The sequence below is a fragment of the Saccopteryx bilineata genome, chromosome 2, assembly GCF_036850765.1.
Source record: "Saccopteryx bilineata isolate mSacBil1 chromosome 2, mSacBil1_pri_phased_curated, whole genome shotgun sequence".
Taxonomy (NCBI): Eukaryota; Metazoa; Chordata; class Mammalia; order Chiroptera; family Emballonuridae; genus Saccopteryx; species Saccopteryx bilineata.
In genome coordinates this window covers 245,789,972-245,805,506 of record NC_089491.1, presented here as the reverse complement: position 1 = coordinate 245,805,506, position 15,535 = coordinate 245,789,972, and the positions used below count along the sequence as shown (strand labels likewise).

General features: G+C 40.0%; 1 protein-coding gene and 1 non-coding gene across 2 annotated transcripts in view; one reads left to right on the top strand and one right to left on the bottom strand.

Moving 5' to 3' along the window:
• Nucleotides 1-604: 604 nt before the first annotated feature.
• The window catches only part of CRTAM (cytotoxic and regulatory T cell molecule), a 28,530-nt gene continuing 13,599 nt past the window's right edge, over nt 605-15,535 (top strand). The window contains exons 1-5 of the mRNA XM_066255003.1: nt 605-689; nt 8,724-8,870; nt 10,696-10,851; nt 12,902-13,045; nt 14,073-14,234. Of these exons, the coding sequence (XP_066111100.1) occupies nt 644-689; nt 8,724-8,870; nt 10,696-10,851; nt 12,902-13,045; nt 14,073-14,234 (655 nt within the window). The 5' untranslated portion in view covers nt 605-643. The remainder of the gene's footprint in view (nt 690-8,723; nt 8,871-10,695; nt 10,852-12,901; nt 13,046-14,072; nt 14,235-15,535) is intronic.
• TRNAT-AGU (transfer RNA threonine (anticodon AGU)) lies at nt 14,667-14,743 on the bottom strand. Its single transcript has one exon. It is a non-coding gene; the product is annotated as a tRNA-Thr (tRNA).

The following is a 15,535-nucleotide window of genomic DNA, read 5'->3' as shown; positions in this document are numbered from 1 at the left end:
TATGATGTACAGAGATATATTGTAGAATTAGTCACCTGAAACCTGTATAATTATGTTAACCAGTGTCACCTTAATAAGTTCAAGAAAGAAAAAGAAAGAAAAAAGAAAGAAAGAAAGAGAAAGAAAGAAAGGAAGAAAGAAAGAAAGAAAGAAAGAAAGAAAGAAAGAAAGAAAGAAAGAAAGAAAGAAAGAAAATACACCTCTATTGTATTGTATAAGCCTAAATAACTTACTGGCCAGCAGATGAAGAAACTCTAGAAAAATCTCTGGACTGCAACTGTTATCTAATCAACTTTTTCCTAATTTCCAAACCCCTTACCTACCCCTTTCTCCCCTTATAAAGATGAAGAAGAGGAGGAGGAGGGGGGGGGGAGGAAGAGAATTTGGTTTGAGGTGAGATATTAAGAGAGTTTTTAGAGCACAAAACCCCCATCTTCTCAGATGGCTGGCCACCTGAATAAAGCACCCATAAAGATGTAATTCTTATCTCTGTTCATTTAGCTGAGTGGTGACAGGCAGCACGACGCCAATATTTCCGGTTTCAGATCTACAGCATCTCCCCCCTTCAAAAGAAACCACTCTGCTCCATTTATTTCAGAATCTAGAGGAAGTTGACAAGGTGTGACAACAAGCACAGCGCAGTATGTGGTGGAGAGTTTGCAGCTTGCTGGTTTGGTTCCCCTTACAAGGTAAGGACTTAGAGCTAAGGTTTTTTGATGTTCAGTTGACCTAATGTTTTGCCAAATCTACCTGTCAATCAACTGCATTCTCAGAGGACCTACTACAGAAGACAACCCAGGTAAATTTACTGATGCGTTCCAAGTCACACTAAAATGACTGAGGGATGTTACTGTTTTTCTTTAATCTCTTGTTCAATTAATAAAGGGTACAGAAAGGGTCATTGTAGTGTTTGTCTCTGTGGGATCTATGTTGTGGCAAAATGTAACAATAAGCTTAGTGGATCAATTATTTAAGAATATACCAATTGAGCCCTGGCCAGATAGCTCTATTGGTTAGAGCGTCAGCCCAAAGCTCAGAGGTTGCCAGTTCTATCCCTGGTCCGGGCACATATAGGAACAGATCAATGTTTCTCTCTCTCTCTCTCTCTCTCCCTCTCTCTCTCTCTCCTTCTTCTTTAAAAAAAAAAAAAAAAGAATATACCAATTGAAAGAGCATCAGTTTGGGGCAGGGGTCCCCAAACTTTTACACAGGGTCCAGTTCACTGTCCCTCAGACCGTTGGAGGGCCGCCACATACAGTGCTCCTCTCACTGACCACCAATGAAAGAGGTGGCCCTTCCGGAAGTGCGGCGGGGCCGGATAAATGGCCTCAGGGGGCCGCATGCAGCCCGCAGGCCGTAGTTTGGGGCGCCTGGTTTGGGGTTTAAAAAGTGTCCTTGTATAAGCCTTAGCTAAAGAATGTAATTTCTCTGAAACTCAGTTTCTGCATCTTGAAATGAAGATAATAACAATGTTTGACCCACCAAACTCCCTGGATTGTTATAGGAATCAAATTTCAATTGTGAGAGCGCATTAAAAATGTTGAAGGGCTGTACAATTCAATGAGTTCTGAGATAATTATAAGTCCAGTGAAGCTTTGTGCTTATTTCTTAAGGATCAGTTATGCTTTTACATTTTACTGTAATTTTCAAATTTTATTTTTGGTTTTTAATTTTCATGTAACATTATGGAAATTAAAAAAAGACTCACTTACCTTTTGAGCACAGGTGAAATGATTCCTACCCAAAAGTAGGGGCAAAGGTATAGATGTCCCTGAGTATCCAATTGCAACTTGCAGAGGAAACCACATATAAATGCACTGCTTGCTTATTGTGTGTGTTTGCTTGTTGTCAAATATTGAACCTGGAGTTACACTCCAGGTAATGCACCTATCCTTCTAAATCTGTGCTCACCAACCACAGTATTCAATTATTTTATTTTATACACATCAACTTGTGCCTTCTTTATTGATCCCTGTACCTTAAGGCAGTGGTCCCCAATCTTTTTTGGGCCATGGACCGGTTCAATGTCAGAAAATATTTTCACTGACTGGCTTTTCAGGTGGGATGGATAAATGTATCACGTGACCGAGACAAGCGTCAAGAGTGAGTCTTAGACGGATGTAACAGAGGGAATCTGGTCATTTTTTAAAAATAAAACATCGTTCAGACTTAAGTATAAATAAAACAGAAATAATGTAAGTTATTTATTCTTTCTCTGCGGACTGGTACCAAATGGCCCATGGACCGGTACCGGTCCACGGCCTGGGGGTTGGGGACCACTGCTCTAAGGCACTTGATAAGTATTCAATTTTGTTAATAAATAATATTAGTTTCTTTAATAAGTGGCTTAAAGAATTGCTACTACATTCAGAAACAAAATACATTTAGATAACTAAAATTATTATTATTATTATTTTACAGAGACAGAGAGTCAGAGAGAGGGATAGATAGGGTCAGGCAGACAGGAACAGAGAGAGATGAGAAGCATCAACCATCAGTTTTTCGTTGCGACACCTTAGTTGTTCATTGATTGCTTTCTCATATGTGCTTTGACCGTGAGCCTTCAGCAGACCAAGTAACTCCTTGCTCAAGCCAGCGACCTTGGGTCCAAGCTGGTGAGCTTTGCTCAAACAGGATGAGCCTATGCTCAAGCTGGTGACCTCAGGGTTTTGAACCTGGGTCCTCCGCATTCCAGTCCAATGTTCTATCCACTGCACCACTGCCTGGTCACGCTAAAATTATTTTAATTACTTCAAAACTTAAAGCCTATAATTGACCTTAACATTTTTTTAAGATTAAATTTTAACTGTCTCATTAAAATAGCTCACAAAAATAAATTTTTAAATAAAAACAGCCATAAACATGATTTATGGTAAACCTAAGACAGACCTTTTAGAAATATACTTAAATAGCCTGACCTGTGGTGGCGCAGTGGGATAAAGCGTCGACCTGGAACACTGAGGTCGCCGGTTCGAAACCTTGGGCTTGCCTGGTCAAGGCACATATGGGAGTTGATGCTTCCTGCTCCTCCCCCTTCTCTCTCTCTCTAAAAAAAATCAATAAATAAAATATTTTTTTTAAAAAAAGAAATATACTTAAATACTATTTCTAAGGGAAAGAGAGAAATAATGTACATTGTGTAATGCACATTGCAGAGTACTTTTTAATTACCTTTAATTCCAGCAAAGATTCTGATGTAGGTATTAATAGCCCTAATTTACATAGGAGAAAATTTGAGGTTAAAAGGAGTTAGAAAACCTGTCAAACTTTTCACAACTAGTAAATAACAACATAAATATCAGCTGACAAAGCACATAGTAGAAATATTATTTCATGAATTAATGTGTGTATGTCTATTGGGTTGTGACAAAAAATGTGTCATAATGTGGATCAAAGGTTTGAAAGCAAAAAAAAAAAAAAAAGGTTTGAAAGCCATTGATTTATACAATTTGGAAGATTCATTATTGAAAAATCCCAATGTGAAAACTCATCCATAGGACATGCTGAAGGCATCTAGTCTCATTGCTATTTGAGTACTGATTGCCCTTTCTGACCTACTCTTGCTCAGGCCTGTCAGAGTCCTAAATAAGAAAAGAGCTGACCATGTTGCTTTCTTGGTAAAAAGGCAGCCAATCATCAGTTTGAGGACCACTATAAATTATCAGCTGTTTTCAGCTAACTGAATTATGAGAAGATCACTCTACCTTCTACTGTGCAACTTCTAAGATTGCCAAAAATTTATAGACCAGAAAAGTCCTATAATCTTGTAATCTAAACTCTTTTCAAGGTTACCATTGGCATAAATAGCTACTAGGATGGATAAAACATAGTCAGAATGAAGAATTTTTCAAAATTAATCCCATTGGTCTATATTGTTGGTGATGAAAATATGATAATTTGTACCCTTTATTCTGGTTATTTAGTGGAGGGTAGATATAGGAAACAAAAAGAATAGTTGCAAATTGAGTATGGTCCTGTTGATTCTTCTTTTGGCAAAGAAAATGTCACATGTTTATTGACACATATTTGAAATGATTTAAGGTTATACTAGAAATAATTTAATTTTGACAAAGTCAGATTCATTTTTATAATTGTAATTTTCTTATTAATTCTATCTAAAAATTATTATTCCTTTTTGCAATGTTCTAATGGAAGCACATGTTGTCTGCTGTCTCATAATAATCATGCAAATAGTGCTCTGACTTGAGAATCAACTCATTATATGTCTCTAGTTTTAACTTAGCTCTAGTCTTAATTATTCAATATAATAATTACTAAGTGATTGTATTATTACTGAATATATACTTATGTATTTACTCACTTTTAGCCATTAATTCAACTAATACTATAAATATTACTTCGTGCTTGGCCTCGATAATATAAAATGAATAAATGGCGAACAATGTTTCCAAGGAGAGTTTGTAATCTATCCACAGAGACATACTTATAACCAAATAATTATAAAGTGCTGTGCTGAGTGGTATAATAGAAGTTCACCCAAAGCCTTTGGGGATCTGGAGGAGAAAGTAGGTAGGTCATTGTGGGGAGGATGGAACCCACAGACTGGTTGGGCAGGTTTGACAAAAGTGGTGTGGTTTGAGTTGAGTTTTGAAGGAGATAAGAAAGGCCTTCTAGGCCAAGAGAACAGCATGGACCAAAGCATAATATCTTCATGAGCCTGGAATTTTCTGAAAACAACAAATGGCTATTTTCATAGAGCATGTGAAAAGGAGTATCAGCAGATGGTACTGGAGGAGAAGACAAGAATCAAGTTATCTGGAATTTTGGCCAATTCTCACAAGCACTGGGAGACTTACCAACTAGTCTAATAAAGGAAGATATATAATAAAATTTATGTTATTAAAATGTAATTCTAGCAGCAAATGAGGATGATAAATTAGAGGGAGCAGAGACCAGAAAGCAGAGACCAATGGTCCAAGAAAGAAACAATGGATGCCTCAACTAAGGCAGTAATATTAGCAAAAAAAAAGAATAAATTGATTAAAGAGATGTTCTGCAGAGAGAGAGAGAGAGGGAGAGAGAGAGAGAGAGAGGGCCTCTCAAGTGTCTGCTGTGCAGCGGTTGGTGAGGCATTAATGAATACATGGAAACACTAGATCGGAGCAGGTGGGAGACCTGTGTTAGCTGTGAGTGGAACCTAGGGAGCAGTAGAAATAATGAGCTCCAAGCGGGCATGTCCAGGTGAGGGCCTCTGAAAGACAGGCTGTTCTGGAGCTTTTAAATTTATATATGCACATGTAAGTTGCTAAAGAAAGAAAAAGAAGAAATACTTTATTCTTCTTCAGTATGCTATGATGACCTACAGTAGAGGAGATCACACATTGTGACTCACAAAACCTTGGGAAAAACCAAGAATCTTTAGCTGCATAGGTTTTTCTTAGTACTTTGGTACAAGGCTGTGACTGCTGCTTTCCCTTCTGCTTCAGGGTTGGTCACCTGTGCTTCGGTGTGAATCCATTCCACTGTTAGGACGAGTAGTTAGTGGGGTTGGGGTGGAGATGGGGAAGGTCACAGGTTCCATTTCCATACATAAACCAGTCACAATCAATAACCCTCATAGACTCAATGAGCAACCTCATAACACATGCTATGCACAGATGGATGAATCTGGTCATGGGAATAACAACCAAGCCCAGAAATCAATAGTCCACTCAGGAAACATGACCTACCAATGGTAAATGTTGACACCATGAGAGACAGGACAGTCATTTACTGCCCAGCTCGTCATGCTCAGCATTTCGGAGCCACGTAGAATTAATCTACAGGCTGGCACTCTGAAGGTCAGGTAGGGAAAACTAAGAAGTAGGCACACAGCCTCAGGAACCATAGAAGAAAGAGTGGATAAAGATATAACATGCGTAAAGCCTGAAGGGAGGAAGTGGTGAGCAGAGAGATACCTCACACTTGATCCTTCTCATGAAAAAGGTAAAAATTTGACTCCAAACTTAGATGAAAAACAATTTAAAAGATGAGTTCCAGTTTAGTTTTTGATGTCAATAAGAGGATCAAAGGGAATTTTGACCTAGAAGACGTGCCATCAGAACTTAGGTACAGCTATCCTCTTCCACCTTTGAACATGACCTAGACACATGGAGCAGCATTTTCAAGCACTACAGCTGACGCAGTGTGGGTCTGAGCCTTCTCACCCAGGGCCACTCTTCCTTCCTACAATGATTTCCTGTCTCTAAATCAAACATGGGGTCGACATGATAACTCTGAAAGATAAATAGGCCTGTACAGCCTAAAGTAAGACTTGGAGCAAAGAGTAAAGAAAACAACTAATTTTCTCTGCCTCAAATATAACCTTTTTTACTTCAACTCAGGCATCTATAATCGTAGCTAGTCTGTTCAGTAGCCTGATATTGAATTCTCAACAGCAAAAGCAAACACTAATCTTAGGAGATATAATTCTTTAGCAGGTGCTAAAAAGCCATACTCCATTTCATTACCATTTTTGAAGACATTGGAAGAATTAAATGACAATTTAATTCATAAGCATGTATTCCAAGAAAAAGACAATGATACATACATCTTTACCTTTGTTTATTGAATTTATCAGGGTGACACTGGTTAACCTAATTATACAGGTTTCTGGTGCACAATTCTGTAACACATCTCTGTACACCATGTTGTGTGTTCACATCCCCAAGTCAAGTCTGTCCATCACCATTTATTCCCTCGGTACTCTCCTCCATCCCAGCCCCTACAGTCATCACACTGTTTGTCCGTGTCCATGAGGTTTGTTTGGTCCTTCTTTGCTCTATATTTCTTTAAAACGAGAGACATTTATTTATAAACAGGTTGCAGCGAAATTTGTCATTCCCATCTCCTTACATGCAGCCTTCCTGCCTAAACAATCATTTTACCAAAGGGAAGAACATTGGCAAAATTTCTGAATATCAACTTCTGTCCTAAGGGATGAAATCAGGGCATGTTGATGACTACTAGCTTTTACTGTATCATTGTAGTGATTCAATGTAGTAACTGCCCTCTTGTCTCTCAGTATTCTTATTAACAGGAGAGCAAAGATATGTGTCCACTGCCTGCATTATTGTGCCATCATGAAAGCTAGCATCAAACCATTATTTTTCAAGCTCACACTGTGAACTTGAATCATTTCTGTAAGGAATGAATTTTAGAGGAATAGAAAACATATTCACTGCCATCTAGAAACTCGTCTCTTGGTGGGAAGCAAGATAAAGCACAAGAACCAGAAAGCAAAGCAGAATCATAAGGAAATGGCGATGGAAACAATAGAAGTTAGTTCTAGATTCAAATTCTTGATTCAGAGTTGTTTAACCTTAGAAAATAAGTCTGTTGTCATTTCAGAGCCTCTCTACTAATACTCAAGTATGGATTGATTTTATAAATTTAGAATATTTCCAAATGACCCAACCTAAGCAGAATTGTGGCCTATGCCTCAATGCTTATTTGAAAACAATCTAATATTGATCTTTTATTGTTTATTATAGTATAGGCTTATTATATGGGTATTTTTTTCATTAAGACTCAAGCAAACTGTTTTCCCAGGAAAGTCAGAATAAATACAATACAAAAATTTGGGGGTATTATTGTCAGAAGCTAGACTGACATGAACGACCCAGGGATGGAGCAAACCAAAAGGTCTGCACCAAATTAATTCCCAGAGCTCTCCAAAGTACTTTTCCTAATACTTGAAATTTATCACAAGCAAGTCACGTCCTTCCTGTGTTTTTTTTTTAAATTTTAAAACAATGCATTCAAACTCATTATATTTGTTTTTTATAATTTCTAATCCTATAGTATTTTTATGTTTATGGAAGTATTCTATACCCTCATTGAGTAGAATTATCATCCTCAAAATTTTTTTCTTTTAATTTTAAAACTTGAAGAAATAACAGACAGCAATAAATGCACACATTTCTTTTTCTAACATTATCCTTTTGGGGAGGATAAGCTTACAGCTGATTGAAACCAATTGTTTCCATTCTCTGGGGATTGTGATTTGGGGAAATTAGACTCTCGCAGAGGCCTGGAGAAAGTGCTTATGTGGAACACGAAATTGGAAGAGAAGTGAGAACATCCTCCCTCTGGTGGAGAAGCTCCTCCCCTTGACGAGCGGCACTCACAAGAGCACCTGGGTTACAACATTCTATCTTAGAAACCTACGCTGGCTTGTACTTGAAGGCACGAGTCACCCGGCTTATAAACCGAGGCCTGAGAGGCTGAATTTCCTGGGGTCTGATCCTATAGATAGTCCAACCAAGTTACCTGGGCATGGACTCTGAGGCACACAGACCGGGCTGGGACAGATCCCAGCTCCAAGACCTGTGTGACCTTGAACCTCTCTTCCCTCAGCTGTAGAATGGGTCAGATAATTCTTCCTTATAGGGTTAGTTTGAAAGTTAAATTCAAAATAAGTAACCAGACCTGACACTGTTCTGGGCATATGACAGTGCAAGTGTCCAAGATGTTCTCCAGCTGTGCCCTTTTCCCTGTGGAGCCCCCGCCCTCAAGCAGACCTCCTTCAGGAGACATCTTCACACCTTCCATGCAGGGTGCCCACTCCTTCCTATGCATTTTTATTTTGTATTGACTTAGGTATTGTTTGTATAATAAATGATCGAAGAAATAAACAAGGTTGGGTTGGGACAAAGTCCCTGCCTAGCACAGGAGTGGGGTGGCTCGGGCCATGCTGACCATCCCATTCTCTTCCTCTGCAGAGGCCTTTCTGACTAACCGCACAGAAACCATCACTGTGGAGGAAGGTCAGACGGTCACCCTACAGTGTGTCCTCTCTGAGGTGGAGAATACCTCCCTGCAGTGGCTGGCCCCGTCAGGGTTCACCATTTTTCTAAACGAGCATCCTGGTAAGTGAAAGAAAACTAAATTGTCACCAAACCTGAGGGATTTTCCAGACAAACAAGTTGGTAGGACAGAAAGCCAGCATGAGTCACCCAGACAGTGGGCTCAGCCCCGGCTACTGCTGCACATGAATCATACCCAGAGGCCTGCTGTTTTACACCTGGCCACTTTTTTTGACAGGAAATCTGAAATGGAAAACCCACCCGAAGGCTTGGTAAAGGGGGCTAAAGTTACAAAGCACATTTTCCTGCCACCACCTCGCCCCCACGTCACAGTTTGAATCTTAGTGACCATGAAACAAGCAGCAGCACAATGACAGACAGGTGGCTGAGGGACTTGGGACCCCTTGTGCTCATTCAGCTCGCACCATCACCCCACATCTGGAGCCAGCTGCCTCATTTTGCGCCTGAGCAATCTCAAGTCACAAATCTCAAGTCAGACAGCTCCTTTTCGCTTGTCAGCCTCGGCATGAAATCAAGATCGCTAAGCAATAAGAACTGACAGGACATACTACTTTGGAAAGGAAGTTAGTCATGCCTCTCATCAAAAACACGCCTTAAGGGAGTGTGGGGTTGTTTTCAGCTTTAATTGAGATATTATTGACATATAACCTATTAGTTTAAGTTACACAACATAATGTTTTGATATATGTATATATTTAAAATGTTGACCACAATGTAGGAAACATTCATCACCTTACATAGTTACATTTTTTTCCCATCAAGATTCTTAAAAGTCTATTGAATTCATCTTTTTGAGTAGGATTTTATCAAACCTCCCTTTTCATAATGAGATCATTTTATATCTCAGAGAGTAGAGAGGCCAGGGATACTGGTAAGCATCTTATAGTGCACAGAACAACCCCCACAACAAAGGATTATGGACTCAAATGCCAATCAATAGTGTTGAGGTTGAGAATTCCTGCATTCTACTCATGTAACACCAGGACACGCAACCCTGGCTCCAGACGAGAAACACCCTTCCTTGACCAGCCATCCAAGGCGTAACTAGTTTAAGCTTGTTCATATTATAAATCTTAAGAGGAAAGGAAAAAAAGGAAAGAATAAAAGAAGGAAGGAAGGAAGGAAGGATGGAAGGAAGGAAGGAAGGAAGGAAGGAAGGAAGGAAGGAAAGAAAAAAGGGAGAGAGGAAGACAAAACTACTCATTTCAGGAGCCTCTGATTAGCTAAGGGACCTCTGATTTGAGACAATCTTCCATGTCAATATAGAATCAAGAGGAATACTTGTTATTGGCTGGATTTCTCTGGAGCTTGCCCTTTATTTTTATCCCCCATTGGTAACAACCTAGAAAGACTAGGTTGTTAATAATCTTTGGGGAACTTCAAATAATAATGAATTTTTTTAAATTAAAAACCAAAAGCCCCCAGCTGGAGCAATGAATATCAATGCACTTATTTTTCATTTCTCACAGTCATTCTGACAAGACAACATCAAATGAATCAGTTTGCAAAAAGGTAAATAATAGTGGGGCATTTTTCACAACATAAAGAAAAAAAATTGAAAATTCTTCTGCAACCTGAACCCTCCAACCAACACAGTGTTCTTCATTTCCTACAAACACAAATAAAGGAAATTGTTTATTTCACAGTTACCATATCAAAATATTTTATTTTCTAAACCGACTTCAAGCTATTGTGAGGCATCCAGCAGGTAGTATTAGGATTTGTAAGTCAACTCTATCAAAGATGTGATATTTGTTCCTTTAAGGTGTGAAAATCAAACGCTATTCTGTGAATAATCAATTCACTGCGAGTCTGTATTCATCTGAAACCTTTCCTCATAATGGCTCTTTCCCATCTCCCTGTGCAGCTTTAAAAAATATGAAATACCAGCTTCTTCACCACTCCCCCAATCAGCTTTCCATCAGCATGCCTAACGTAACCACACAAGACGAAGGCGTGTACAAGTGTTTACATTATGGCGAAGACTCCGTGAGAACAAAGGAAGTGAAAGTGATTGTGCTGGGTAAGTGCCTCAAAGCCAGCAAACCCCGTCCTGCAGCAATGTACTTAGGAACATTGGCTCTCATTTTTAAACTTCACGTTTTCATTGAAAAATGTTACTTCCAGCACCTCTGCCACCTTTGATTGACAAAAAACAAAAAGGAGCATTTTGAGTTGCAAGCCCCCCCAAATGAAAATGGGAATTCGTAAAAATTTTGCCTTTGGCATCAACTAAATGTTCTCTCTGAGGAACTAAAGAAAGAGAATATTTGATGACCTGTGACTATGTGCCAGGCACTGAGCTAGGCTCTAGGGAATCAGAGATAATTGAATCCCTATCTCTGCCCACAAGAAGTTTGCACACCAGTTTAGGAGAGCAAGACATGTATATAAATAAAATAAAACATTATGAGAGCATAGCCACAGACAGGATGAATTCAGACGCAATTGCACTGGAAAACCAGCTCACTTCCTTAGCCAAAACAATTTCCTCTCTTCTGTTGGGGGTGGGGGAGTGGGGAGGAGACACAGATAGGAAGTGACAGCCTCCTGATTCCCCAGGACTTGCTCAGTTCCATAGGTGCTCGGTTTCATTCAGCTCAAGTTTTTTTTTGTTTTTTTTTTTTGTATTTTTCTGAAGCTGGAAACGGGGAGAGACAGTCAGACAGACTCCCGCATGCACCTGACCGGGATCCACCCGGCACGCCCACCAGGGGGTGATGCTCTGCCCCTCCGGGGCGTCGCTCTGCCGCTACCAGAGCCATTCTAGCGCCTGGGGCAGAAGCCAAGGAGCCATCCCCAGCACCCGGGCCATCTTTGCTCCAATGGAGCCTTGGCTGCGGAGGGGAAGAGAGAGACAGAGAGGAAGGAGTGGGGGGGGGGGGGGGTGGAGAAGCAAATGGGCGTTTCTCCCATGTGCCCTGGCTGGTAATCAAACCCGGGTCCCCCGCATGCCAGGCCGACGCTCTACCGCTGAGCCAACCAGCCAGGGCCAGCTCAAGTTTTTACAATCTTTACATTTTGGCTTATTGTGGCAGAACAGCTCAATTAAAAATGTAATTCCACATGCCACGCATTTCTTAAACTTGTCTTATTAAATTAGTATAGTGTGTGGTGCCTTCCATAAAGTAAAATCACGATGACAAAGTGTCAGGAAAGGAGTGGCTCCTGGGGGGTTTTGAGAACCAATGTGACTCAGTTCGAGGGCTGTTTTTCCCCTACTTTATTGGCCGCCCCCAACAGTACTCTGGCTCAGGCTGGTTGTGTGCCCTTCAAGGCAATCATAACACCCAGGCATTCCTTCCGTCACAGCTCTTTTAATCAACAGCTTAGGGGCCGAGTCTCTCACCAACTATTAGTTCCTTAAAGGATGTTATCTTCTCCATATTTGTATCGCTGTCATTGAACACATCGAGTGCCTACTTGAGCTGGCTTTCCAATGTCTCGATGGCAGGTGGATGGACACAAAAATGTGGAAGAGCAAAGGTCTGAACCAAAGTCTGAGGTAGAATGGAAAGTAGCAGGACGTCTAACTAAAAAGTATTTCCACAACGAGAATAGGAAGAAAAGGGATCAAAGAACCCTTTATGACACATGGCTCTTTGATATTAAGAGAGGGCAGAAGTAACTTACCTTGAACTGAGTCATGGGCTCAGGAAAGCTTGGAGTTGAAACAACCAACTCGTAAACCAATTTCTTCATGTCACAAACAAAGAAATTGACAAACCAAGAAATTGGGCGAATAAAGCAAGTTCTTACAACTAGTTTGTAACAGAGGTGGAGCTAGAATTCGGATGGGTATTCCTCACTTGGTACTCAACCAATCAAAGACAGTCATATATCAAATGTAAAATTGTTCTTGTAACATAGTTTGGGAATTTGGGGATACTAATCACTATAGCCAAAGTAGTTTTACAGGTATATAAGCCCTTTAACTATATTCTGGGAAAGGGCAAGTACAAAAAAAATATGACGATGAGGTAGATACCTGACAATGACCCCTGCAGATTATTAGGTTTTATGATTTGCTGAGATCAGCTAGTTAAGCACAGAAAAATTAATTTTTTTTCTAGCAACTCCTTTGAAGTCAACCCTGGAAGTTTCAGTCGTCAGAATGCAAAATGGAGAAGAACATGTTATGCTTAAATGCTCCACCATGAGAAGCAAGCCCCCGCCACAGATAACCTGGCTGTTAGCGAATGATTTAGAGCTCTATGGTAAGTGAAGAAATAGTTCCTTCCTCCTTTGTTTTCCTTCCTAAATTTCCAAGGGATTTTGTTTTTAATGTTCTGGCACCCTCTGGTGGTGCCAGAGAACACTATTCTGTAATTCATCAGTTCTTTTCCAAACTACGTATCTTTATAACCAATCAATAATACTTCTTAATCTTGAAAGGGTAATCACAGATTACGTGATTACACATTTTGCTTAAAACAAGGTAGAAATAAAAAATGTGATGTTTATTATGGTGCCTTATAATTGGATATAATTTCATAAAATAAAGATAAAATAGAGCTTATTCCCCCTGAGCATAATCTTTCCAGTAGGCATGAATTGAAAATACATTTAACACAATAAATGATCTTTCTTATGTAGTATATACAGTGTCATGCCATCAATGACAGATAAAAATATGGTAACCAAGAATCTAAACTCTGACCCTTTTGATTGAAGAAGATAAACTAATTACCATCTTCAAAAACTATGTATAGTTTGTTGCTATTTTAACAAGTATTGTGTTTGATTTTACATAATCATAGATTCTTAGAGCTGGAAGGAACCCTTTATGGTTGAGGACACCAAGGGTCAAGAGGAATTCTAGAGTAAAGAGACCTAAAACCCATATCTGACTCTCAGTTCAGGACCACATCTATCTACAACACTAAAGATTTCTCCTTTAATTTGCCTTATTTATTAAATCAGTGTAGCCTTGTGTCCTTGTGTTTCACAACCATGTCAAGCTATCCTTCTTGGATGCCATTACAAGCTTTGAAGCTTTGTTTTTGTTGTTGTTGTTTTTTCAGTAGTGAAGTCTTTATAGAAACCTATCCACTCTGTTTATTTACTTCCTTTTGTAAGTAGGGCTGAGCACATACAAGGCAACTGTCTTTGGCTATAATGAAGTTAAAAGTCTCATAGGTTGGCCAAGATGTCAAGACCCTTGGTTTCTGAAAGAAGCAAACCCATCCAATAACATTAAATAGCCACTACCTCATGCATTCATTGCCTTAAATTGCCCTACAGGTGAAACCTATCATAAATTTGAAACTGATGGGAAGAAATGTAATAGCAGCAGCACCCTCCGAGTCCATGAATACAGCAAGAACTCAACAGTGGACTGCATAATCCGACACAAAGGCCTCCACGGAAGAAAACTGGTAGCATCCTTCCGGTTTGAAGATTTGGGTAAGAAGAACTAATGATGTCTAGAATCGTTTTTAATTTACCTCAGTCTTATGCTATCAAACAAAATTAAATACAGGAGGGGAAAGTCTTTCAGAGTGAGATTACCATCAATAGATCTCTCCTTAACAGCAAATTTTTTTTTTTTTCTTTTCATTTTTCTGAAGCTGGAAACAGGGAGAGACAGTTAGACAGACTCCCGCATGCGCCCGACCGGGATCCACCCGGCACGCCCACCACGGGCGACGCTCTGCCCATCCTGGGCGTCGCCATGTTGCGACTAGAGCCACTCTAGCGCCTGGGGCAGAGGCCACAGAGCCATCCCCAGCTCCCGGGCCATCTTTGCTCCAATGGAGCCTTGGCTGCGGGAGGGGAAGAGAGAGACAGAGAGGGAAAGCGCGGCGGAGGGGTGGAGAAATGGGCGCTTCTCCTGTGTGCCCTGGCCGGGAATCGAACCCGGGTCCCCCCGCACACTAGGCCGACGCTCTACCGCTGAGCCAACCGGCCAGGGCAGCAAATTCTTTTAATGATTGAAATTTGTCCTGCTGAGCAACAAGGTTGCAACTGTTCCAACGTTCAGAAAAACCCCAGTTGCACAGAAAGCCTAGGACAGTGACATAGCAAATAGTGTCGTGCTTGTTTTTTGCTAGTGACAGCTGGTGTAATTTCACCTTACCTCACTTCACTGTGGTCATGTTTTTGGAGAGATCATATGAAGCACGCTGCATCTTTATATTTGACCGGACAGGAGATAGTATTAACTGAAATACATCTAGGCTTGTCTATACCCTTTTATGTTTCTATAAGAACACTCATTCAGTGACATTAAGCCAAGATTTTTCTTTAGATATATTTTGTTAAAACTGTTTCAAAGATTTTAGTTTCATCCTGTTGATATTCGGAGCAAGACACAAAGTGATAATAAAAAATAAACAAAACATCAAATGTTAAATGTGAAGAGGAGTCGCTTCTATTTTCAGGATATCTAGTCTCTCATTCCTTCACCATCGAGAAAGAAATAATTTTTAAGCTATATAAAACTTTTTGAGCCAAGAGGCATCCTATAAGATGTAGCATGAATTACACCTGTAATTAATAGGAATCTGACGTGCATTATTTTATAAGGTATTTCTCAGTGTAAAGAAAGATTCCTGAAGTACAAGGATTCATTCACACTTGTGAAGGAGAAACCGGTTAGATGGCAATGCATTTGTTGAAATAACTTTTTGTCAAATGAAATAACTGATCATGAAAGACGTTCATTAGTGAGAACCACACTGTGGGAAAACTGCCTTTGCTGCCTC